At 35.7% G+C, this 25,685-nt stretch overlaps 1 protein-coding gene across 2 annotated transcripts in view; it reads left to right on the top strand.

Moving 5' to 3' along the window:
* The window catches only part of LOC140756662 (uncharacterized), a 74,251-nt gene extending 48,767 nt beyond the window's left edge, over positions 1 to 25,484 (top strand). Inside the window, exons 2-18 of one of the 2 annotated variants that reach the window (XM_073092215.1) lie at positions 12,902 to 13,030; positions 14,328 to 14,618; positions 15,272 to 15,461; positions 16,201 to 16,291; positions 16,691 to 16,819; positions 17,086 to 17,352; positions 17,779 to 17,926; positions 18,438 to 18,548; positions 19,098 to 19,196; positions 19,512 to 19,598; positions 20,077 to 20,190; positions 20,835 to 20,982; positions 23,416 to 23,552; positions 23,672 to 23,777; positions 24,014 to 24,132; positions 24,386 to 24,617; positions 25,120 to 25,484. In XM_073092215.1, the coding sequence (XP_072948316.1) occupies positions 12,975 to 13,030; positions 14,328 to 14,618; positions 15,272 to 15,461; positions 16,201 to 16,291; positions 16,691 to 16,819; positions 17,086 to 17,352; positions 17,779 to 17,926; positions 18,438 to 18,548; positions 19,098 to 19,196; positions 19,512 to 19,598; positions 20,077 to 20,190; positions 20,835 to 20,982; positions 23,416 to 23,552; positions 23,672 to 23,777; positions 24,014 to 24,132; positions 24,386 to 24,617; positions 25,120 to 25,248 (2,454 nt within the window). In that variant the 5' untranslated portion in view covers positions 12,902 to 12,974 and the 3' untranslated portion in view covers positions 25,249 to 25,484. Of the gene's footprint in view, positions 1 to 12,901; positions 13,031 to 14,327; positions 14,619 to 15,271; positions 15,462 to 16,200; positions 16,292 to 16,690; positions 16,820 to 17,085; positions 17,353 to 17,778; positions 17,927 to 18,437; positions 18,549 to 19,097; positions 19,197 to 19,511; positions 19,599 to 20,061; positions 20,191 to 20,834; positions 20,983 to 23,415; positions 23,553 to 23,671; positions 23,778 to 24,013; positions 24,133 to 24,385; positions 24,618 to 25,119 lie in introns of both variants that reach the window. The other variant, XM_073092214.1, reaches the window with a different exon arrangement.
* Positions 25,485 to 25,685: the final 201 nt, after the last annotated feature.

Below are 25,685 nucleotides of genomic sequence, written 5' to 3'. Positions count from 1 at the left end.
ATTCACTTGTTCTAATTTCAGCTGTCTTAGCGCACTCCAATCAATTCGTTTACCTATTCTCTTAAATACTGCTCCACAAGTTCTATTTAACATCGATTTTGAAATAATCTTATTTTGAAATAATCTATTTCTGAAGCTCAAATCTAATCATTGCAGAAAAAAATTCAATTACGTAGTCAGACAGTTATTATGTGACCATTTATAAATCCGTGACGAGCATGACGGATTGATCAATTTTGCGTAGTTTTAGTTTAGTTCTGTTCCAAATTGGAGCCACTGACTCATAAAAATAATAAGCTGTAAATAAAATAGCCCGTAAAATTGTGATCTAATAGCTATGACTAATTCGCCATTGTACAAAAAGGAATTAAATTGTCTATGATCTATATGAACATTGATCTGCCAATAAAACAATTGACCTTCCAGTACCGTGACCGAATGAAAATAAATTGTCTATAGTTCCGTTTTTAATTGGATACCTGTGTAAGAGATAATCAACATAACAGTGGTTTTATCTTATGGCGGCACCATTGTCACGCGTATTAACGCTTTAATAATGTTTTTTCTTAATTTGTTTAACGTATTTAAAATGTTTTATGTTTTATATGTTGCATTAAGGGGTGAATTATAATTGAGAGCAACCTGCGGGTTTTGAAACGACATTAGCTAACTACATATCGTAACTACTTATAATAACATGTTTTTATGTAATGTAGGATCAAACGGTCATGTATCCACCTAATGTTAGTCACTGCTGCTAGTTTGTAACTGACGATCACCACCGTTCACAAAATTCAAAATAATTCTAGTACATATTTTAAAATATAAGTAGAATACTTCATTCTTACATTTACACCCTTCAAACCCTATAATAACGTGAATATATTTAATATAACTATTATAACTATTATAAAAACAAAAATCAGTCTGCTAAAATGATAGCCTAAGTTATTACACCACAATTCAGACGAATCTAACATCACTTCATATGTTAAAATCTGTTAAGCCGTTTGAACTGGCGGTCATGTCAAAAAATAAGACATACGCTCGACAAACATAGCCTTCCGTATTCGGGTAAAGTAGAATAAAATAGGTAAAATAGATGTGACTATGACCATTATTACCTACAAATATGAGCGTAACATGCAGGCGGGCCGCGGGCGGTACTCACAGACTCGTCAATTATTATGCAGTTATCTGCACCTCAACGGGAAACAGTTATCAACTGATACGGGTTTATTTATAGACGGCACACTTTGTTCTCGTTACTGATATTATTCATAGGCCATAAATTGTCTGCATGCAATAATAATTATGCTGGCTTGACGTCGACGCGTCGAGTGCGCCAGTGAATGAACTGAACCAAGAACGAATGGATTGTCACAGCGATATGGTGCCAATCTCTACTTTTATCTATGGTCATTTATAAATTTAATTTAATATGAATTTTATAAATAGAACAATGTTATTTAACAATGATTTGGTTTCTTTACTAAAAAATATCAGGAGTTTAATAATTGCTATTTTCTATTTTTTATTTAATATTCTTATAGATTTTTCTTCTATACAAGAATTGTTTTATTATTAAAATACTATATTAATGGGCTATGTATGTATATAATATGTAATTATGTACCATTTATGTACCTTCATTTTAAATATCCCAAATAAGTTCTAAAACCAATAAAACGAAGTAAACTAGAAAACAAAAATATTTTTTGAAAACCTAACGTGTAGGGTTTCTTATAGAAAATGGTAACAAATTAGTCGCAGTCTTCATGCAAATAGCGACCACTATAACGAGAAAATGTTAACTGAACTACGTTATTTACAATGCAGTTTTCATACTAGAATAATTATAGAGACTTGCCCATTTCTGTCTAATAACAGCAGTGTCAAGCGCCGCTGTGTTCTGGTTTGAAGGGTATGGTAATGGAGAAACACTTAAAAGCCTGAAAAGTTAAAACACAAAATAGTGGCTAGAAGTTAGTTTAGGCAGCGATGCATCTGTGACCAATCTCAGATAGGACTTCAATCCTGTCTGGCGTTGATTACAGATGTCCATGGATAGAAGTGGGCCACCACTGCTATCCATGGACATCAAATGGACGGTATGCCAATACCGTACTTGGATGGACTGAATACGTGTTTGCTGCTTCTAAATCTATACTAATATTATAAAGAGGAAAACTTTGTTTGTTTGTTTGATTGTAATGAATAGGCTCAAAAACTACTAGACCGATTTTAAGAATTCTTTCACCATTCGAAAGCTACAATATCCACGAGTAACATAGGCTATATTGTATATGAAATATATTTGATAATTAGATTTTGAGATGGTACAAAGTTTGCCAGGTCAACTAGTTATAAATAAAGGAAACACATAGTTTAAAAAACTAAAAAACACGCTAAAGGACAATGGTACAAAATTATTAAAATCGTGTATTGTCATCGGTTTTTTGATACTTCTTCAAAATTTTGAATTAATCTGACCGTTCAAAGTGGATAGAAATCGGATTCAAAGATTCCGTTACATACATACATACATACATACATACATACATACATACAACCCAAGCTAATAAAAGCGTGTTAAAATAGTCAGTTGCAACGCGATGATCTTTATAATAGCATGACGAGCCGCAGACGAGCATGCAATTGATGGTCAGTGGCTACTGCCGCCCATGGTCATCTGTAACCAACCCCAAATAAGATTAGATTCCCACTGTAGGTCGGACACAAGAGCGTCGCTACCCCTGAGGAATAAGCTGGAATGCCTCGGAAAAGTATATCTCCCTAACCATACCCTTCAAACCAGAACACAGCAGCGCTTAACACTGCTGTATGTAATTGTTTACGAAGTGTAAACAACTTTATTACGTACTAACAATTTCAATAAGACTGTAGCAAGCGAGCCAAATGTCAGTGACCTTTCATTCACATCAACCCTACAGAATAAACCATTTGCCTTCTCGATAGCTGTCTGTGCATCTGGCATCCCTAAAGCTAAATCAATAAAATTTTATTTGCATCTGGCAACATTTTGTGATAAGTGTCACTTCTGTTGCTAAGTGAGTGTCACTAAAGTGGAAATATTAACTTTTGTATACTCTATTAATCCTTTGTTTACAATTATCACGAGAACAAAAAAAAACACGAAGCAAATATCCGATATGAACGCGATCAGAAAAATATTTTATAATAACATTAATAATACTTATAATATTTTTTATAATAACATTTTAAATAGAATATAATAATATTAATCTTTTGATATTGTGAATATTTTTAAACATCTGTGAGATATAAACTATATAGTAGTTGTGTGTCACATACATGAATGTTTAAAATGAGAACGAGATTTATAAATAGGCTCTAATACATAAAACTTACCCATATTTGCGATTTATCGAAGTAACAAATAAGTCTATCTGACAGTAAATGACTACTGCAACCCATGGACATATGAAATGAACCTCCGATAAGATTAGGTTTCAACCCGAGGTTGGCAACAAATGCGTTTCTACTCCTGAAGACTAATTTTAAACGCTTCAATTAAGTATATCTTCCAAGCGGCTTACACCAGCGCTTAACATTGACGATATTAGGCAAAAAAGTGCAGCGGTGATGCCTTCAGAGTCAAACCACAGAGTTCTCACCTTTAAAATGCCAGTTTTGTAAATTTCACTCTCAACATTTTTCCCAAACGAAGTGTAACTTCAATAAGTCTGGCAACCCTAACGTAGGAACGCCATTTCGCAATGCTTACATTTACAGTTAGTGCCCTGTTTGTTGTCGATCTGTGTGTTGCGCTGATTTATTCACATACATTAGTCAGGAGTGACCAGCGACCTCGTGAAAAAAATGCAATGCTGTTTTAGAATTGAAATAATACTTCGGTAGAATAGCAATAACATTCATGGATTATAAGTTAAAGTTTAGTAAAGTTTTAGATAAAGATAAAGAAAAAACAACACATAGAAGATACAAGAAAAAGGAAAAATTTTAAGGTGGTAGAATCCCCTGTGGTTCAACTCCAGCGGCATTACCGTCAAACCTAATTCTGGCTAATAACAACAGTGTTAAGCGCTGCTGTATACTGGTTTAAAGGGTATGATAAGGGAGACATACTTTTCTGACGCTTTTCAGTTTAGTCCTCAAGTCATTAGTCTATTACTTAAACAAATAAAATCTAAGTCGTATCTCTTATTGCAAAACCACACTATCACTTGTAGCCATATGCTTATTTGCATGATAGTCGTAATATGAAACCAGTTTTTAATCGCTTGCATATTTAGTCATCTGAATATCTAATTCTAATAATTTAAACGATATTTTCGACCTCTACCTCAAATACAATACAATATAATATAAATACTTATGTTTCTTAATATAAATATGTCGTATATAAATATCACACAAATTAACTGTCAAATTTCGATCTTTTGGTAGACCAAATGTGGATAGATTAAGTATTAATAATACGTATGAACAAATTTCAAATGTCAATCTTAAGCAGGAAAAATAACGAATAGATTGATTATTAATAAGGAGCAATAATGTATCTATTCTTTATGACCTGTTTGCGCTGATGAACCCGATGTCGGTCCATTGATTTCGATCTTCCATTCATTTCACATTCGAATGTTCCCGTTACCTTTCGTGCTATGGTTTCTTTTTAATATGTGAGTCATCTAAAATGTATGGTAGGTATAGTAGAAAATTATTTTAATAATCACTAGTTATTAGTAGTTATAGTTTAGTTGTGATTTCACAAAGTTGGTTTCTAAATTGTAGTGAGGTTTCTAATTGAGTGTTGTAGTTTTTTTTTTTTTTTTTCTTTTGGATGGATGGTGTAGTAGTATAAGTGAGTGTTAATATATGACTCATATTATTCCCTATATAATCGATTATATAGGGAATAATATGAGTCATATATTAACACTCACTTATACTACTACAAAATTGTGAATATTTTGAGTATATAATAGAGAAGCAGAGGCAAACTTAGGAGGCTAAAGGGATGAAACTCAAATAAAAAAATCATAATAAAATAAAGTCCATCTGTAACTTTTTAGTTGCGACGAAATTTTAAAAATAATAATTGAATATATTTCGTACACTGCAGGCGTATATTCCTCTTTTTACAAAAATGCATTCCTTTTTTGTCGTATTACTCGAAATTGTTCTTTATTTTAATAACTTTATTTTAAACACTGCTGGGCACGGATCTCCTCTCAAACTCAGAGGAGTTTAGGATATAGTCAACCGTGATGATTTCACTATTGACTTTTATACAAAACTCTGACGTGTGAACCTTTGAATGTTTTCCTTAACCATTAAATATTTATTACTGTTCATAATCTTCACTTAGCTATAAATAAAGCACATTCAAAATCATTTTACATCGATGCATACGAGATTAAATTTTGAAACGTGTCGTGTAGGTTTTGCTTAATTTATTATCTGGCCTCGCTGAATACAAAATTATTTCGACGTGAAATAATTTAATGCCTTATAAAGGAGCCGTCATTATGCGAAGCGCCTACGCAAGAAAATTAGCAAAAAGGGTCATCGACACTTGACCTGTTTACGTAATAATAATTTATCATGCCACGCAATTTGGGGCGAGTCAAGTCGCTTAAATTATTGTGTGGTCAATGGATGTATTTTTTTATTAATTCGTTAATATACTATTCATTAATATAATTATGGTTTGTCGTCAACACAATACTGTCCCACAGCTAGACACGGGTCTTCTCTCAGAATGGGACGGGTTTGAACCATAGTCCACCCCGCTGGCCAAGTGCGAATTGGTAGTCTTACACCAAAATATGATACAATTCTCCTCTAGTAGTTAAGTCAATTGTTTTCCTACTTTTATAGAATAGGTGCTTACAAAGTTCATTAACAATCTACAAGGATTTTACCTCAGACTAAAAAAGTATGATAATGCGTCACCGAACATTGCAGTGATTTTACCATACCATAGTATGGTAACCATACCATTTTGAAATTCGTGATATTAATTAATTACGTAACGACGTATCGTACGTCGTACCTCTAATACTCAGGTACTTCATAGAAATACACTGAGATTCACTCATATAAATTTGACACATTCACTATAAGGCGCGCTGCAAAGCACTATAAAATACAAGCTCTTTTGCTTCTTATCTGTGTAACTTACGTTGTAGTGTGCATAATATCGTGCATACTTCGCAAAACTGCAGATTAACCTTTGGCGTCCTTCAGTATTTTGAGGCGTCTATCTTTTTTGGTCTGAGGATTTCATACGGAAAGCAGCATTAGGGTATTAATTACAAGCAATTGTTTAACGGCCCAGCTAATTGTGATGCCCTTGGCATAGTGGAGGCCGAAACGAATTGCCTGCATTGAAAATAAACGGAAAGATGACTTAATGAAAATTTAGTTTTCCGTCGAAACTATCATTTTGAATTGCAGATAGCGTCAGTAGTAGTTATTTTTGAAGGGTAGGAAGGAACCACTAAGAACTCTACCTGTGTGGTTCCAATCGGGAGGAATTACCGCTTACTTCTGTAAGGGTATATTTTCATAACAATATTTTTTAGTTAATTTATGTTAATAAGAGTCTATTTAATTGCTGGTGAGCAGCAATGTAGCGGGAAACTATATAAAAAGAAAGAAGGATATTATGTTTTTAGAGAATAAGATGTCATGGAATGAATTGTCAGAGAAAATAAATAATGGAGTTGTAATTGAATCTTTTATTATATAAAATAGTATTTCAGGAATAATGAGCTTATACTTCTGTCTAATAACAGCAGTGTTAAGCGCTGCTGTGTTCCGATTAGAAGGATGTGGTAGTATACTTATTCGAGGCGTTGCAACTTAGTCCTCAGGGGTAGCCCCGCACGTGTGGCCGACTGGTAGGAATCTAATCTTATCTGGGGTTGATTGATGTTCATGGGCGGCAATAGCCACTTACCATCAGGTGGACTGCATGCTCATTTGCTACTTTTAATATTCAAATCAAATCAAATCATTTTTTTTAATTCAAAATAGGTTCTTTACAGAGCATTTTTTTAATGTCATACAACTACCACCACTTCACAAGGTGTTTCGTTATGGACACATCTTTAAAAAAAATGGTTTTTACAATGTCAACTTAACGTAATGGTGCATGTGGAGCTGGAACTAATTCAGACCATACCGTTTTGTCAGGCAAATAATCACTTAGTTTATAGTAGGTACGCTTTTTTACATAGTGTTTGTTTAACGACATGTTTGAACTTTTTTTCTGTGGGATTCAAAATGTGGTCGAGTATTTTATTGTAGTAGCGAATACAATTCTTCAATATAAGTGGTAATGAAAGCTTAAATACTTAGTACCGATAATCCAACTGTATATAGCATAAGGCATTCCATATTTCCATTTATTTAACGGTAATATTTATAACGAAATGCGTGTTCACCGAGGAAGATCAACTGCTATTAGTCACACTCTGATTCTGTGCTCTGATTATATTAATACGATAACATATTTACAACAAACTCGTGCGATTGCGATGTTGATGTGCGCTTTCTTGTATGGTGTTTCAACTTTTATGTACTTATTTGTATGGAAGGTGTTAGGAAACTTTGTAGTTCGACACCAACGTCACATCTATTTATATCTAATAACAACAGTGTTAAGCGCTGCTGTGTTCTGGTTTAAAGAGTGTGGTAAGGGAGACATACTTTTCCGAAACGTTCCAGCTTAGTTCTCAGGGCTAGCGGCGCATCTATAGACGACCTCTAGGTGAATACCTAATACTATCTGGAGTTGTTTACAGATGTCCATGGGCGGCAGTCACTTACCATCAGGTGGATTGTATGCTCGTCTGCTCTATATTATATAAAAAAAGGTTCTTGCTCAGTTCTTAGGGGTAAAACGAATCTATGGCCGATCTTATGTTAGATATTTAGGTCACAAAATAAAAAGGTATTTTATTTTGTGCTCAGGTGGTAGTACTTTCGCAGGCAAATCGAACCACTTTTAGAGATCTAGGGTTGAGGCCTGAACATAATCCTACATACATTAATGCCTAAGCAGATTGCCATAAAACGAAGGTACTTAATAAAATTACTAATTAATTCAATTAACTGTAACTATACGTTTAACTACAAGAGAGTGAAACTAGAAAGTTTTACAAGAAAACGAAAGTACCGACCGGTGCTGCTTTTTCTTGCAATAATCAACTTGAGACTAATTATCTGGTTATGAGAAATGATTACAATACAATCAGTGACTATGAATGGATTACCAGGGATGTAGGTCCGTAATTGAACTATAAGGTATCTGAAATAAAAATGTCCGAAACCGTTACCAAATGTAATATAAGAGTTTCGAATAAATTCGGGTGAGAACGGAGTTTAATGACACTATAATGAAAAGTTTTCACTCGTAGGGTTTTGTGTCTAATTAACACACTATTAGGTATAAAAAGTTTTTATCTGACCAATTAGATGAATATTTAATTAATCAGAGTTCGACAAAGCCGAAGCTGTTCAGTTACTTTACAAATAAAATCAAATCATTATCTATTTTTATTTTCTTCACTTTTAAAATTCCTCATAAATCGATATCCCTAATCGATACAATTGGCTAATCCGAAATAATTTCATATCTTAACCGTATCCGAAAGCGATATAATGCAATGCATTTTTATTGTATACCAATAGTAACAAACAATAACATATCTATACTAATATTATAAAGAAGAAAACTTTGTTTGTTTGTTTGATTGTAATGAATAGGCTCAAAAACTACTGGACCGATTTTAAAAATTCTTTCACCATTCGAAAGCTACATTATCCACGCGTAACATATGCTATATTTTATATGAAATATATTTGATAAATAGATTTTGAGGCGGTACAAAGTTTGCCGGGTCAGCTAGTACCTAATATGAAGTAAGTACAACAGGCGGTCTTATTACTAAAAAGCTTTCATCCAGACAATCATAGAGTTGTTGAAATAAAAGACTTAAGATAATATTTTTAATAAATCCGTCCAGATCCGATATTTCACATTCATAACAACCCTAGATTATGCTGACGTGAATGACACTGGGTTAGTTGGTGCAATGCTTCACCTATACGAAACTATCAACGTTATACAACTATCGATAATAAGCTACAAATTTTGACCCGTTCAGCTATCGTCTGATCTATCATCGAATCATTATATTCTCTCTCGTGTGATACTTATCTGCGGCGTTCCAGCTTAGTCCACAGGGGTAGCGGCGCATCTGTGGCCGACCTCACCTAGGAATCTGATCTTATCTCCTATCTTGTGTGGTAAGGGAGACATACTGATCCGAGGCGTTCCAGCTTAGTCCTTTTGGGTTCATTTGTGACCGACCTCAGGTAGGAATCTTATTCTATCTAGGGTTAATTATAGATGTCCATGGGCGGCAGTAGGCACTGACCATCACATGGACAATAATGGACATGTTCCTCTGCTACTACTATATAATATAAAAAAAAAACAACAAAGATCGAAATTTGAATTTTCGAGTTGGTAGAATTTGTCAATCGTCAATCTTTGGTAGGCAAACTATTGGATAGATTAATTATTAATAACCGATGTTTATCGATTAGTCCCGTCAACAATTATAGTAACGTATGTTTATAGTTCTTATAGCTTATAGTTCTCCATGTAGGTATGAAACTTGTACCTATTTAAACGTAATTCATCGACGTTACTATCATTAATAACTCTATAGCTATTACCACATACTGTACTAGAGAATGTGTTTGCAAGATGTTGACATAATAGTAAGTTATTATAATTAGTTATTATAAAGAATATGATTTGGTTGGATTTTGATTTATATAACGACAGGCGTGAATCCACGACCCCATTTGAAATCTTGAGGGGTATAGTCCGCGCCTAACTGCTAGTCCGCTCTGAAGTTGTTGCGACCAGGTGTAGTCATACATTTTGCTATGGCTACGCTATTTATTTCTATATTCAGAGCGGACTAGCAGTTTTACGCGGATTATAGCTTCGCGTCTATGGTCCACCTTTAGTAGGACTCTACTCCTATCTGGGATTGATTACCTATATTCTCGTTTTTTCATGGCAGCAGGTGGACTGCATGTTCGTATTGTACGATGATACACAGTATCTACTGAAGCAGCATAGCAGTTATAACCTAATGGAGCCCGAGGTCCGAATCCTACGCACTTTTGATTTTTCATCATTATGTGCGTGAGAAAATCATTATCACTTGTTTTAAAGGTGTAGAAAACCTAACCTCCTGACAGTCCTTTAAAAAGTACTCAAGGGTGTGTAAAATCTACCAACCAAGCATCTGCAGCGAGACTCGTGCCCAGTCCAGGGGGCCTACCACCATCGTTTCAAAACCATCATAGTTCAGAAAACTTTTATTTCAATATTGCATCAACATTATTTTGTTTTGTACCACGACCTCCTTAAAACAGTAAAATATTCCGTCATACTCAGTTGAACATTACATCCTTATCGATTTTTCGCTTATCTATTGTATAAAACCAATTGAAATTGTCATATTTTCCTTAAAAAGTTATATTTATGAAAAAAAGAATGAATGAATTTCGACCGACATAATACAAAACTGTTTATCGTAATGTTATAAAAACCATCTTACTTTAACGAGGTCGTGGTACGAAATTTCAATGTATGATTAAAATAATATTGTTTTAAGAGATGGTAGGAACCCCCAGCATAGATTAGTAAAGATACTTCGCCGCCTTGAAACTGAATGAAGCCACAAACGGCTTATTAGTAAGTTCTTTTTTTTAATTCTTGACAAATAAAAACATTTTTATAGAAAATTTACGAATAAATGACTAATACTGCCTAATTTACATAATAAATAAATAATTATTTCAAATATTTTAGGGACATTTTATCAAGGAGACGTGGCAAAACTTTTTTACGCAACTATTTCAATTTTCAAAACTGGTTACATTTTCTTGTTAGGAGTGAGTAATCCTTACTAATCTATGCTCCCCAGTAAGACACTAATAGGTTGACGACGACCTACTCAAAAATAATGCAGGCATTTGCTTACGCAATTTTCACGTTTATCATTACCATCATTCATCACGTTTGCAGTAATTATCACCAACATTCACTTTAATTAGGAAAGCTTAACTAAACATTAATTGGTGTAAACAGGTGTCCTAGATTCGTCACGCACGTTAATTAACATTTCCAAAAGTAGAACAATAGGTTCAATCTAACCAGCTGTTTATGGTCAGTTTGGTGACAAACGCGTTCAATGGCATCATTGACCCCATGTCCAATTGTGAAGTAGTCATTAAGGTCTCGTGTCGTGACACTAAACTTTTAAATGTTCTAGATTCATTATATTTTTTTTTATTTATTTATTTACTAGCTGACCCGGCAAACTTTGAACCGCCTCAAAATCTATTTATCAAATATATTTCACATAAAATATAGCTTATGTTACTCGTAGATAATGTAGCTTTCGAATGGTAAAAGAATTTTTAAAATCGGTTCAGTAGTTTTTGAGCCTTTTCATTACAACCAAACAAACAAAGTTTTCCTCTTTAAAATATTAGTGTAGATTTATTAGTTGCACCAACAAAGTATACACCATCTCCTCCAATACACAGGCTCGACTAAATAAGTTAGAAACTAAGTGTCACCTCATTAACTTAAGAATCAAGCTTAAATATTGAAACAAAATGTACTAAAGAGAAATGCTTTTGAAGGTGGTAGAACCCTTTGTGGTTCGACTCCGGCGGCACCACCGCCATATCTATTTCTACCTAGTAACTGTAGTTTTAGGAGCTGCTGTGTTCCGGTTTGAAGGGTACTTTTCCGAGGCGTTCCAGCTTAGTCCTCAGGGGTAGCGGCGCATCTGTGGCCGACCTCAGGTAGGAATATCTAATTCTATCTGGGGTTGATTACAGATGTCCATGGACGGCAGTAGCCACTTACCATCAGGTGGACTGCATGCTCGTCTGCTATTCTTAAATTATATAAAAAAAATGCTAGAAATCCTTGTATAAATGCAAGACAATTCTTTGTTACTAAATAGTTTCGATCAGTTTCACTACAGTTTACTTTACCGTAAGCTATCGATAATTCCACCGTAACTACAGTGGATAACACATGTCATCCTAACGTGAAAGTGATTGCACAACGGTCTGGAAACTGTAAAAACTCATCTTCACCATCGCATTGTCACGTAACACCTTTGAGACATTCTTTTGAATTACGGAATTACGGTTAAAATATTGTACTTATAACGTTGAAATATTCTGTCTATGCATTTAGATTTTGCTAGTAAGAATTCCAAGAAAGCCATTTTAGAAAATAGTCTTAAAAAATTAGTATGTCTACGCTTTTTAACTTTTTAACTAGTGAATAGTTTGTAATTATTTGAATTGAGCTGAATAACAAATGAGCTGAATAAATTAACAAAATAGTGTAGACATAAAAATCGTTTCAATAACTCTTTTTCCCTCTCATGGTGCATCTGATAAATATAAGTTCAAAAAATCTCATTACTGGGAATGAGTCTCCTCTCAGAATGAAGAGGGATTTAGGGCATAGTTCACCGTGTTGGCCAAATACGGATTGTTAGGCTTCGCAGTGTTGAAAACTTTTTTTTAATCTTTCAGGAGTGCAAACCTGCACTCTATACGATTTTCTCCTTCACTGTTTAAGAGAGTGATAATTATTTTTTGTACGCAAATAAACCAAAGGTGCCTGGTACTCGAACGCGGAACCTCAGATTGAGAGGACATGTTCCCTCCGCTACCGCTATGTTATTAACCAAAAAAGTATAGCTTAAATATCTACCTTTAAATTTTGCATAGATGTTCAAATCTTCATGATTATATCTCATTGTTACAGATTAACCCCGGGGCGGAGTGAGTGCGAGCGGGGGTGCAAATGATGAGCGGGCGCGGCGGCAGCCCGCGGCAACATGGCCGCCCTGTCCTGCTACCAGCCCTGCCGGTCACACCTCGCACAACCAGCTAGGTACATCTATTTTTTGGTTATTATCTAGTATTACACTGCGACGTCACGCCATAGATTCGTTAGATAGATTAGTAGATGCTGTTACCATTTAATTGGATAAGGTAGCGACACTGGACCGCTAAAGGGATGGTCAATTTGAATTCGTTCAGAAAAATATTGTGTAAAAATAACTATTTAATAAATATTTTAGTGGTTTCTGTTAGTATTTTTTTTATCACTAGAGGCATAGGCATATTATAGGGTGAGAGGAGATTTGGGAGTTTAAGTTCGCCACTTCGCATAGCTGAGAATAGAAAAATTCTTAAAACTTGAAGACCTTTTTTGTTTTTCGCTGACGAATTTCACAGACTATTCTTGGTGACTATGATCTAAATCTCATACTAAGTATATAACACGAAGTATAAATTCATGTTTAATTAATAAATGTAGGGTTTAAGTTGTAAAAATTCCGTTAAGTCTGTGTGAAGCAAACATCCCTAAATACTTTAAAATAACCCATTGCGTATTGAGGAGACCTTCCCCGTCCAAAGAATTTGTAGGCGCTATATGCATTACTTCTATTCTGAGGAATTCTATATTCATAAAGAGACTTGGAACCTTATGAAATAAAACAAAGCACTGAAGTCTGGCGCCTTCCAGAATTACAGGTTTCTGGCTCAGTGACCTGAAAAGCTTGGCCTTTGTAGAAAAGGGCATTACTTTGTTTAGCCGACCTCCCGCCTGTGACTGACCTTTAGGGATATTTTTGTCCTTAGTTATATAACAGTACTTACCTATTATAGTACTTACTGGCCAACTTTGGAAAAACTTTTCTTTCATGTTAGTTTTGATTCAATTATCGTAGTGTGTTTCGCAAAGTTCAGTTCGGTAAATTTGTTTTACCCAGGATTCTTTAGGTTGGATGGTAATCAGCATAAAAGTCTCGGGGGTTCGATTCCAGTATCAGGATTTGAAATTGATATAGGTAGGTGTTCTTGTGAATGTATATAAAGTACATGTACCTACCTATATTTTTTAATTTGTGAAATTCAAGCAATAAACCCGATAAAAAGTGCTGACTATAATCGAAAGTCAGTACATCGTCAACCCAGCATTGAAATCCTTCCTGAGATACATGATAGATACATCACTATCCCTGAACACTTAACACACCCTTCAAACTGAAACACAACAGCTTTTAACAGTCGTTATTAAGCAAAATGGTGTAACGATAGTGCAAACAAAGTTCAACTGCGAAGTGTTATTCTCCCTTTCATGTTATATTTGTGGCCTAAGTAATACTGTAATTTATTTCCAGGTGCCTCGACGACGACGACGGGCACCAATCCTCAGCGACACTATCTCTCCGACGGCGGCAGTTCATCGAGAGATGTCACGAGACGAGGACGGGACGGTACCGGGACGTGCTCCCCGAAGTATCAGTGAAGCGAACCAGGGAGGAGCTCGCTAAGCATGCGGCACAAAACGCACAGCTGACGCGGCGGCTCAACGTCGAGTCGGGCTGGTCGAAGGTTGAAGAAGTGCGGAAGAAGTTTGAAGGGGCGGCTGCGGCTGCATCGTACTCTAGGTCTTTCGAATCGCCGCCGAGGTAAGTTACTAGTAACGCCATCTATTGACTTCCTTCTTACCTAAGGCTATTTATTTATCTACGATGTATGTCATTATGTGGTTTTTAAGCAAAGATATACTATACTATCGTAATATATCTACGTTTTTAAGAAATACTAAATAGCTATATAAAATATATAGCTATATGTTCATTTCTTTTAATCTCTTAGAAACCTTTTACCTTTTACTTATGATGAGTGACATCTGTAATCATTCGTAAATACAACAAAATTGACTGCTGCTGCTCATGAAGACTAAGATGAAACGATTCTTAAAAGTGTCTCTGCTTTATACCCTTCTTTTGCCGCGATCTGTATGTAACACGGATGGACTTAATGAATTAACTTTTTGATCTTGTCATGATAATACCATGGCCAAAATCTTACTTACTAGGCCCAATGACATTTTATACTATCTCTGCCAATGAAACTCGAAACATTTTTCAACTTTTGACATCTGTAGCAATGAAAATCAGGAAATATATAAAAATTGGTTTGAAGATTGTATTTTGATAGTATCTACTTAGTCCATTTCCTTGTATATTATTTTTAAATGGCTAAAAATCCATTATAAGAATATCAGACTTTTTTTCTTCATCGTTCTCTAAAACTGATCACATGTTTTCTTCTCCAGGCGAAGACTAGCCGATTCGCTGTTCGCTAGCTTCAAGTTACCACGTAAGAAGGAGATGGCCGCGCCCAGGTCGGTGGCGCCGCAGCCGCAGCAGAAGCGGAAGTCCGCAGTGGAGCTGCTGGCGGAGTCCAAGGCGTTCTACGTCAAGTCAGAAACTGTACTCGATAGGAAACAGGAGTTACCTCTTAGGGTAAGTAAAAGTATCTTATAAATTAATAAGTAGTCGGCGATGCATTGGCGACTCCTCTGGTGTTGCAAATGTCCATAGGCGTTGACTACTTTCCATCGGGTAGCACGTCTGCCTAATCGTTAGGTTTAACAATTAAAAAAAGTAGTTTGAAGCTAAACAATGGTAGCCTAGTCCTAGAATAGTTTGAGGTTCAAATCGCAGGCACGCACCTCAGATTTTTGAAAATTATGTATGTATTACAAATTTTATTTATTATCCCTTGCTTTGACGGTGAAAGAAAACATCGTAAGAAAACTGGTACACCTGAGAGTTCTTGATAAAAAAAAAGTTCTCGAGTGTGTGTTCAGATTTCCAAATTACACTTGGCCAGCTTGCTGAAATATGGCCTAAAACTCATCTCATTCTGAGAGGAGGCCTATACCAATCAGTAGGACAGTAATGGGTTAACAGTAAGGACACTTTACTCACAAAAACTATTCTTTCAAACCAGATCACAGAAACGCGATCATTCCTGACGTGCTTACTGCAGAAATCAATATTGATACTGTCGCAGTAGAAATAATCCATCATTTTCACTGTATAATTATTTTATCGTTCTATTCTTTGTTTACCATCTCTTTCTTCCCATGCGTTAGTTTACTAATGTGTTTATTCCTATAGCCAAGTTGGGTTGGTAACTTATTAGTAACTACATCCAGTGTCTATCTATAGTGGCTAATCATGGGTAATTTGTCCACAGATGAGCAGTGGCATCGGCCAGGCGATAGCGTCTGGCGGCTGCCATCTAGTCAGCTCCGGCACGCTCACCAATGACGCTTGCTGTAATCCTTGTGAGTATAATAAGAACTTTGGTATCATCATGATATTATCATTTAACAAATATTGTTTAGTTTATGGGCGAGCATAAGTCGCAACAGAGATGCGGGAATTAGTGAGCGAAGACAGAGTGCGCAATTTTTTTTTTTATTTCTTTTTTTCGTTTTCTAGATATTATAACATATCGCACGTATCAATTAAAGTAAAATAAATAAAGAAACAAGTTAATTTATTAATTGTGCTTAAAGAAATCTAATTGTATTTTTTCACCAAAAAACCTTAAAATTCAAGTATTTTATGCCAATTTTTGTAATTTATCTACATACAAGTCTGTGTTCACAAAAATTTCAAATTTCTCACAATAAATATAAGTTTATACCATGTTTTCATGTTTGATACACTTATAATTCTAGATGGAACGACAAGAAGTATGGTTAGCACGAGACGGGCAGTCAGCGCGGGGGAGGGCCTGCAGAATACCTTACGAAGATTGCTGGAGCATGCAGACAGTCGGGAAAATGTTTACTCACCAGCTTATGTTTGTAAGTTTTATGTAGTAATACTTAGTAGTCGATTACTGAAGTACTTTTACACTCGATATCAATATTTAATATTTTGTCTGCCAGAGATCGAAAATTGTCAATTTCTGCCTACTAAAATTATTAAATTTCTAATCTCTTTATGAAAGTAAAGTAATTTTGCATACCTAAGTATTTCGGACAAAAACCTTAAAGCCCTTTACTTCACTTCTAAGTTGGCTAACGATAGATATCTCTGGTATCTCAAAAGTCAAAATTGTTTTTCCCAGCGCACAAAGTCTACGCAGACACAAGACGAATAAAGGATCCGTATCCAGAGCGAGAGACGATTCCCCGTTCCCAGCATACCTCAGGGACTGTCTCTGGGACCTCCTCCTCTGGTACATCAGGGTCCAAGCACAAATCCGACCCGGACCATAGAGATAAGATGAACAGACCCCTAAGCTTCGGAGATGCAAGAGTCTTCTTCCCGGAGTCGTTTGTGATACCCAGGCAGCGTCCCAGTGAGATCATCATCAAGAATGCTTATTCGATACGTAAGTATAGCACTATAGGTTGTGCGGTTCCAAAAGTCAGAGGACGCAATTTTATTTTTTTAATTTTAAGGGAGGTTAGTGAAAACCTAAATCCAAGTTTATTGGATTCGTGTCGTTATGAAAAATCGTTTTTACCCTTTATCAGAGCAATATTTCGTCGCACACTAATTTTGTATGAAAATTACCATTCTTACAAAGTACTTATTACAATCAGTGAATTTTGTCGTAAAACCAAAAATAAGAAAGTTATAACGAAAATAGATGAAAATCTGTAAACAATTTTTTGTGTTATAATTCTTTCCTTAATTTCACAAAAAAATATGCAAATATTTAACACAAATACATAATAGAAAAAAAAACTCTTCAACCATCATCAAAATTATTTTATTACACGTTCAGAGATTTCAAATAGTCTCTCCATTACAGCGAGTCCTCACTCAAGTCCCGAGCGTATGGAGCGGCTGCAGATGCCATTACCGGAGCCCGCGGTGGACGAAACCTCGGGCTCCGCGGAACAACTAGCTGCTATCAGCCCTCCCGCGCAATACGCTCATTCTGCGCCTAGATATATACGGTAACTATCTGCTATATCCTAACTGGCTAACGTGTTTTTAATTCATTTAGCTCTTACCTGGTTTATGTCTGCTGGGAAGAGGTTCAAGTCACTAATAGACGTAGACGTACAAAGTAGTGGTCAACTTGTTTTGTTGTCTGAGAACAGAGAGTAGACAGTGGGACTGACGTCTGAAGGAGGGTTCCGAAGTACGGAAGCGAATTTACCACTAGCGGTCACCAATCCTTTTTCCGACTACGCCGGCGTTGCTTAACTTAATTGATCGATCACGATGTGATAAGAAACAGGACCATGCGCGTTAATTAATTTACGAGTAGATACTTGTATTATTGAATATAATGTTTTATATACTAACAAACTCTACTCAAATCGTAAACATCATGTAGTTTAAACGTTCTCTAGTGGAAATTTGATTTTAAGCTGTATTTATCATAATATATACCTGATATTGACGAGATACACATATTATTATCGAAAAATGTGTAATATAAACCTGTCCATATTGTTCCAGTTCGAATTCCCACTCGCAGCCGAGCATGCGCGAGGAGGACGGCTGCACCAACATCAACAGCCACAAGTCGCTACCGGATCTACACGCACAAGCACACTGTTATACTGAACAGTTAGTATTTATTATAATTTAAAAATAGCTAACGAGCATGCACTCCATTCCTTGCAGTGAGTGGCTCACCTGAGCATACAGTTCACCTGATGATAAGTAGTCATTGCCGCCCTTGGATATCCTTAACCAAGTCCAATCTACTTGAAACTGATCACAGATGCGTTATTATTTTTGAGAACTTCACACTTTTCCGTTGAAACACAAAAGATGCTGAAATAGATATGGTGGTAACTTCACTATTGAAGTATACTGATACTACCAACTTTCTTACACAAAAATCTGTGACCAACCGAAGATAGAAGGAGAGAAGAGATAGGAGGATTGGAGTCTGCTATCTGACGATAGTCACAGGTGCGATTTTACCATTATGATCTTAGTTGGCATTTTTATGTGTCTCTAATATCAACTACTTTGAAACTAGAATATAGCATCGTTTAACACTGCTGTTGTAAGACTTAGGCGATGTTTCCGCCGTCAAATTACGAAAGATTCCATTAGCTTCAATACATACACCACTGGCGTCATTAAGCATTTTTCTTTAATCTTCAGTACGACGGTACCGAATACGGATACAATAGGGCGTTCACCTCGCAGACGACGCCATTCTGCGCATCATCGTACCGCCTCGTGTTCTTCTAAAGGGACCAGGTACGATATTTATATAAAAAAACATATTTAAAGACAATTATTATGTTTCATAGACTACCATGTATGTATGTATATTATTGTTTATAGTTAGACCGTACACTAAAAACTGATAGATCCGCGCACGCCAACGGTTCCGTCGCATTTGTCATTGTACGTTTATCATCGCTATTTAAGTGGTTATAATTTTACAAACGTTACCGTAATACCGTTAAAACGTTTACGTTAAACGTTAAAACGTTACCGTTCCTTCCATGTTATAAAAATTTAATTCGTTTAAAAAATTTAAGTTTAATTAGTTAAATATCCTTTTTGCAGATCAAATCATTCTTCTCTGATGTCATCGTGCGACGCTTTTTCGGAACATCCCTCGCCTGGTGATGAAAATTATCAGTCTTATACCAGGTAATTATACAAACGTACTTTCATAGGTGTGGGAAACTACACAAACACATCCGGATTAAATCTCAGTTGGTATCATGACATAACAGTAGTTAAAGCTTTATGTTCCGTATAAAACCATCAGAGACGCGTTGGTCCGTAACTATGGAAGGTAAAAGCTTTCCTTCACTAATACATTGCTAGGGAATAATGAAGTATGATGTAGGCCTCCAATTGATAGCAACCATTCTAAAGATACGAGGAATAACTCAACAGTATTTTAACAGCCTCCAAAAAAGGTTTTAGGTTTTGTATTCGACCACTATCGGATAACATGTAAAATAGCCCCTTTGGGTGTTAAACTTTATCTAGCCTTTCCAGTGACGATATGTATGTATGTAAGTCAGTGGCATGTCAGTGGCACATGCCCATTAATGGTTTTATAAATCCTTGTGAATTATCTATTTGCTTGTTTATTCGTATAAAGTGGGATGGTTTCCAGTCGTTGCGGATCATCGTTCGCCCGCGACTCGGGCGGTTCGAGCGGGCACTACACGCAACGCAGCGCGCCGCCGCACGCGAGGGATATGCAACCCTCACACCACGACCGCACTGGGTGAGAGTGAGATCTACCGTTAAAAAATGTCGGAAACTTAGTATACTACAGTGAAAAAATGTATATTCTTAAAATAAGCCTTTTTATTTCATTTGTTAAAAATATTGCTTGTCAGATTTTGATCTTTATAAGCGACATTATTCGGTGGTGGAATAATACGTCTTATTTCGTTTTTGATACTGTTTTGTTTCGCGTCAATTCTTATAATTTCCTTTAATTTAATGAAAAAAAAACCTGAACGTAAAAAATGCCAATAAATAAAGCCATTTAGTTTCTTTCGACTTTAAAATAATTAGTAAAGTCGTTTACGCCCGTACACGCATCTATCCACACGCGTGTTTTTTTAAATCTACCTTTTTACATGCATGTGGGTCGCCAAGAAACTGCCACGAATTAAAGTGCTTATCCTTCCGCGCATGCTTAACACCGCACGCAAGCCCCACTCACCTACATGAATTTTATTAACTCACTTCAATCTCTGGACCATAGGTTATTATACTCTTTACTCTGGACTACCCGGTTGGAAAGGTGATAGGATGCAAGTGGGGCGGGTATGGTGAAGCACGTATGTGTTCTTAAATACGTGCGACCGGAAAGGCGCCTTAGGATTTGAAATGATTAATGTTATCATGTCCATGTGACAGCCGCTACGGTTCCCGCTGCGTATCTGGTGCCTTGGAGTGCTACGTGTCGGCGCCGCCGCAGTTCCAGGACGGCGCGCCGTCGCCGCCGCACGCGCTGCCCGCGCCCGCGCACTACGCGCCCGCGCCCCGCGTCGGCATACACTTCCAGGTGAGCGCTGCACTTTATGTGACGACATGATACACGTTGTGTCTCACGGACAATCGACCGAACCAACTCAGGAGCGAGATACTTTGATACACGTTTACAAACTATAGCGGGTCAGGACAAATCCCGAGTACCTACACCCGAGCGAGTTATTCACATATGTACGTACTCGTCTCAATTGGGTACTTGACAGTTATAACAATAAAATATGAAATATGTTGGATATGATAGCTTATAAGTAAACATAAATTATGCAGTATTTCGTTTATTTTTTAATACGTTCTAAGTATTTTAATTTTTAAAAAGAAATTTTCGATTTTTTATCTGTGGATTTTAAATCCCAAAACGGCGACAGTGCTGCCTCAAATGTCATGTGACGTCACTACATCGAAACCAAACAAGACAAATAATAATTAAATCGTTTGCTGTTAGAGTTGGTTGAATTTATGTTGTGAACCGAAATGAAGCCATACTATATTAAAGCTGCGTGAAACTGCTTAAAGAAGATCCATATATGCAGTGCAATAAATCAAAATGGATACAAAAACTTCCGTGAGATAACCTATGGAAATATCAAATAAACAACGTAAGTAAAACATTCTTTATATTTACATTTAATCATATCGGACAGTTAAAACATTTCTTAACTGACTTCAGACAGAAGAAAGGTTGTCTTCAAGTAATTATTAAGATTTTTTTAAATATACTTATATTCTTATGTGAACTGTTTTAAGGTTATTAATTGGTTATATTTATATTTACAGATCTTCCCGACAATCGTATAGTGACGACGTTATAGAGTATGTGCAGTTTAAGAGGAAGGCAAGTTTGTGTTTCATGAAAAGTAAAAGTTGTCCTGAACACAAGGTACATCAATGAAAATGAAAACGTGATGACTGTCCTGCCTAGAAGAAGTGAGGAGCCAAAACTTTCGAAAGTGGGCACCAGTCTGAAATACATAAAGTAAAGTACACGGGAAATAGTACTTCTTTACTTGCGTAACCTACCCAACAGGATAAAGGAAGAAAAGTGACCATACCGTTCCTATTATTGCATTGCAATTTAATTCTGAAAATGACAGTGATAAAAATATATATCCATTTGTTACGGAAAATAATTTTAGTAATGAAGAAAAGCAGACACGCAAGCAGCACAAAAATTTAGCTTAGGTGATCTGTAGTAATTATTGTAACTGTAACATATGATAAATATATACAAAAGTTTTACTGTGTGTACTCACTAATAGAACCATATAAACCAAATAAACAAAGAAATCGGTTAATAAAATACTAATATTAGCAAATCATGTATTTTTAATTATATAGTCCTGTACACTACAGTACACATGCACCATCAATAATAACACAGTCATGAAATATTTTAATTGTGTCCTATTAATTACTGAATGGGCCCTTAAAATAGAATTCTCATATACATCTTATAATTCTATTCTTATCATAGACATCTATATAATATATTAAATATATGAATACTTCCACTTGCTGTTTTGTTTTGATTACGTCCCGTTCCAATGATTTGGAATTGACGAATCACTCGAGAGTTACTAAATTTATTCCTTTTCAATAATACTTCTCTTACATGGATAGTATAAAATGTCATTGCTTGCAAACAGAGGATTTAAACATATAAGAATCTGCAAGTTCTTTAATGTTTATGAGATTTGGGTTTAGGAACTTGTATAAGCAAATTTGTTACGATCGTACTTGTACACATCGTCACTGCACACGTCTTATAACTTGTAATTTATTTAAATTTTAGTTATAATAGCTAAATAACTCTCAATTTTCTTCTAAGCGTTGTTTGTTTACAGTGTAATGACGTTTCGCCACAAAATGACACTTGACCGCCTGATTTAACGCGACGTTCCGTTCACCGTAAAGAAAGTTCGATTTTTATTAATGAATAGCCCTTTTTTCGAAAAAGTGATCAATGAAAGGCATATATAATACGTATACTAATTCATTAAAACACTTTCCTAAAAAGTGTCAAGTAGCCAATTTGTCTGTACGCGGCTATACACCTGACAATACACCTAACAATATTGCGCGCTAGCAAATAAATAATTTAAAGTGATTGAACAATGAGCATAACTTCCTATATTTTTCCCGTTACGTCAAGTAAACATCCTATTCACGTCTTTACATAGATTTACCTAGAAATTTTCGCGTCTTTATCACTTCAAAGTCATACTACGTCTTCAAGTACTTAAAAGTATTCAGATGAAAACAATTTTTTTTACGTTATTTGCCGCGTAAATTGATTTTTCTAATAACTACTACATACTTATTTCACTAGGCAAAAGTAATACGAAACATACAGCCTACATTAAAGTGAATATTGTGTAATCACAATATGTTTTATAGATAAAAAGACAATATTAAATACTAACTTTTACTTTAATATTAATTTTCACAGGCTAGTGCACCACCCCCACAGTTCCAAGACGAACCTCCATTATACGACTACAGGGACTATGACTGTTCGTACAAGACTCCACTCAAGTGCCTCAACGTTGGGAGGAAAGACTATGGCAACCCTAGAGAGTATACCAGGTAAATAATTTTTACCAACTTTTTGGCAACTGTAACTTTTATGAATATCATTCTTATTGTATAAAAATGGCTGTCTTTGTTTTTAAACTGCCTTTTATGGTACTGTTACTTCTTTTCAGATATCATGAACCTAGCACGGAATTAATTAATAAGCAGCCTCAATACCAAGAAGTAAGAATGCGACCGCGTATAGATGACACGCAAGAGTATGTCAACACTACGCAGGTAAAAATTAGATTTGGAAAATACATGGAAGCGCAATATAGTTATATTTATTATATTAGGGTACTATAGAGTACCAGAGTAATATAGAGTACTATCTCATAAATAAAAAAAAATATCAACGATTTATTGTAAATGTTATTTAAAAAAATCTGTTAAATTGTTATTTCTTCCCGTTTTATTTCTGTCAATGTATGTTATATATACATGTATGTTTTGATATAAATTTTGTGTTGCAGATTTGTCCCCCAGAAGAAATAACGTCGCCACTCGGCACGTTTAAGAGGCAGCGGTGTTTACGTTACAAACAACGTCGACCTAGACCTATATTACGCTCAAAATCAGACATATCGGACAGGTTTGTGGTTTTATACACATGCGATATTTTTATAAAAGTATATTTTCTGCCTACTTGATCAACTTGACCTTATTTTGCCTTTTTTCTATTTTTTTTTTCTATATGTATCTACATATTGTCATATATGTATCTACATATTGTCACTTACACACGAATATTACATACATACACACTTCTAAATACTTTTTCGTATAAAATTCATTTTAAATTTCCTGTGTCATCTATTTTTGTTTTAAAACTAAATAATCTCTAGATACAGACGCACTGACGGCCGCAGCCCGGCGTCAGCGCCGTGCGAGGGGGAGGACTCCCCGGACAGTCCCTCAGAAGAATCCTCGCGGTTGCAGTTCTTCTTCGAGCGGCTAGGTCTCGAGTCGAGGCAGTTCGACGCTTTGATCCTCGACGCGCCACCAGACAGCCCTGTGTTCTTCTCGTCTGCGTCTACTGTGGACTCTAATCAATTGGCCAATGCGGTTGATTACACGGTAAGTTTTTTTATGGATCATAGGCATTTGTAACCAGTACTTCACCTTATGATGGCTGCATAAAATAAACTGTTTCCGTCATGCGTAAGTTTAATTTAAGTCATGCCTAAATTTAGGTAAGAAATGACCAAAATTCATCGGTAAGATCCGAATTCTTAAAATATTATGGGTGTTCTGAGCTCAGTTGGCAAAGTGTGGTCCTTATATTTTTACATTCAACGTCTCACGGCGCTATTGGACTGTTGATGTCAAAGAGAGCACGGCCATCGTAGGACGTGTAGTTAAACATCTGTACACGTAGATAAACCTCTATCCTTCACATCCATGCCCAATGACCGTGGTTGTTTATCATAATATGGTCTTTTAAAATTACACGATTATTGTACGTTGTATACGTACCTACAACTTTTATAAAAAAGGAAAAAAAAAACAAATTGCGAGCCTCCTTCTTATCGAACTCAGTTAAAAATCGCAATTCTCAATTTAAAATATTTTTTTCTAGGTCCAAGGACCCGGCGTTCAAAAACAAATATACCGCAACACAGAGCCACCTAGCGTTGTGGAACGTAACGCACGTATCATCAAATGGCTTTGTCAATGCCGCAAGACTCAAATGCAACAGCCTCAATGAAGTCAACTGTTTTTAAGGAAATAAGTATAATTTGTGACCTCTTTAAGTTAGTAGCGTAACAACGGGGTGACAAAACTTAGCTTAAAGTTTCACAAAAATGATGGGATTCATAGCTTCTTGGCTGAATAAATATTTGTAATCGCTCCAAAAACATAATCATTTCTACATGTAACGTATAAACACTATTTTTATATAGAAACTGAATTAAATGTTAATATGAGGACAATTTAATTACACTTTATCACCAAAAAATTAAAAAGCCTGCAAATACTTGGCTAAGGACGGTTTTATTCTGTCGTTACGCTACTACTAATTAATTGAATTTGACCATGCATTATGGTACAGTCACACTGCGAAAGAATGGCAGTCTCAATTTACAGAGAAGTTTGACTATACATCTAATTAATAATAAGCTACTTGGCGATGAAACAAGGGTA

Source organism: Epargyreus clarus, unplaced genomic scaffold, assembly GCF_041222505.1.
Source record: "Epargyreus clarus isolate Ecla_fem2 unplaced genomic scaffold, WU_Ecla_fem_2.2 ptg000035l, whole genome shotgun sequence".
NCBI lineage: Eukaryota > Metazoa > Arthropoda > Insecta > Lepidoptera > Hesperiidae > Epargyreus > Epargyreus clarus.
Note: the sequence above shows the minus strand (reverse complement) of the source record. Positions and strands in the feature narration are given on the sequence as shown.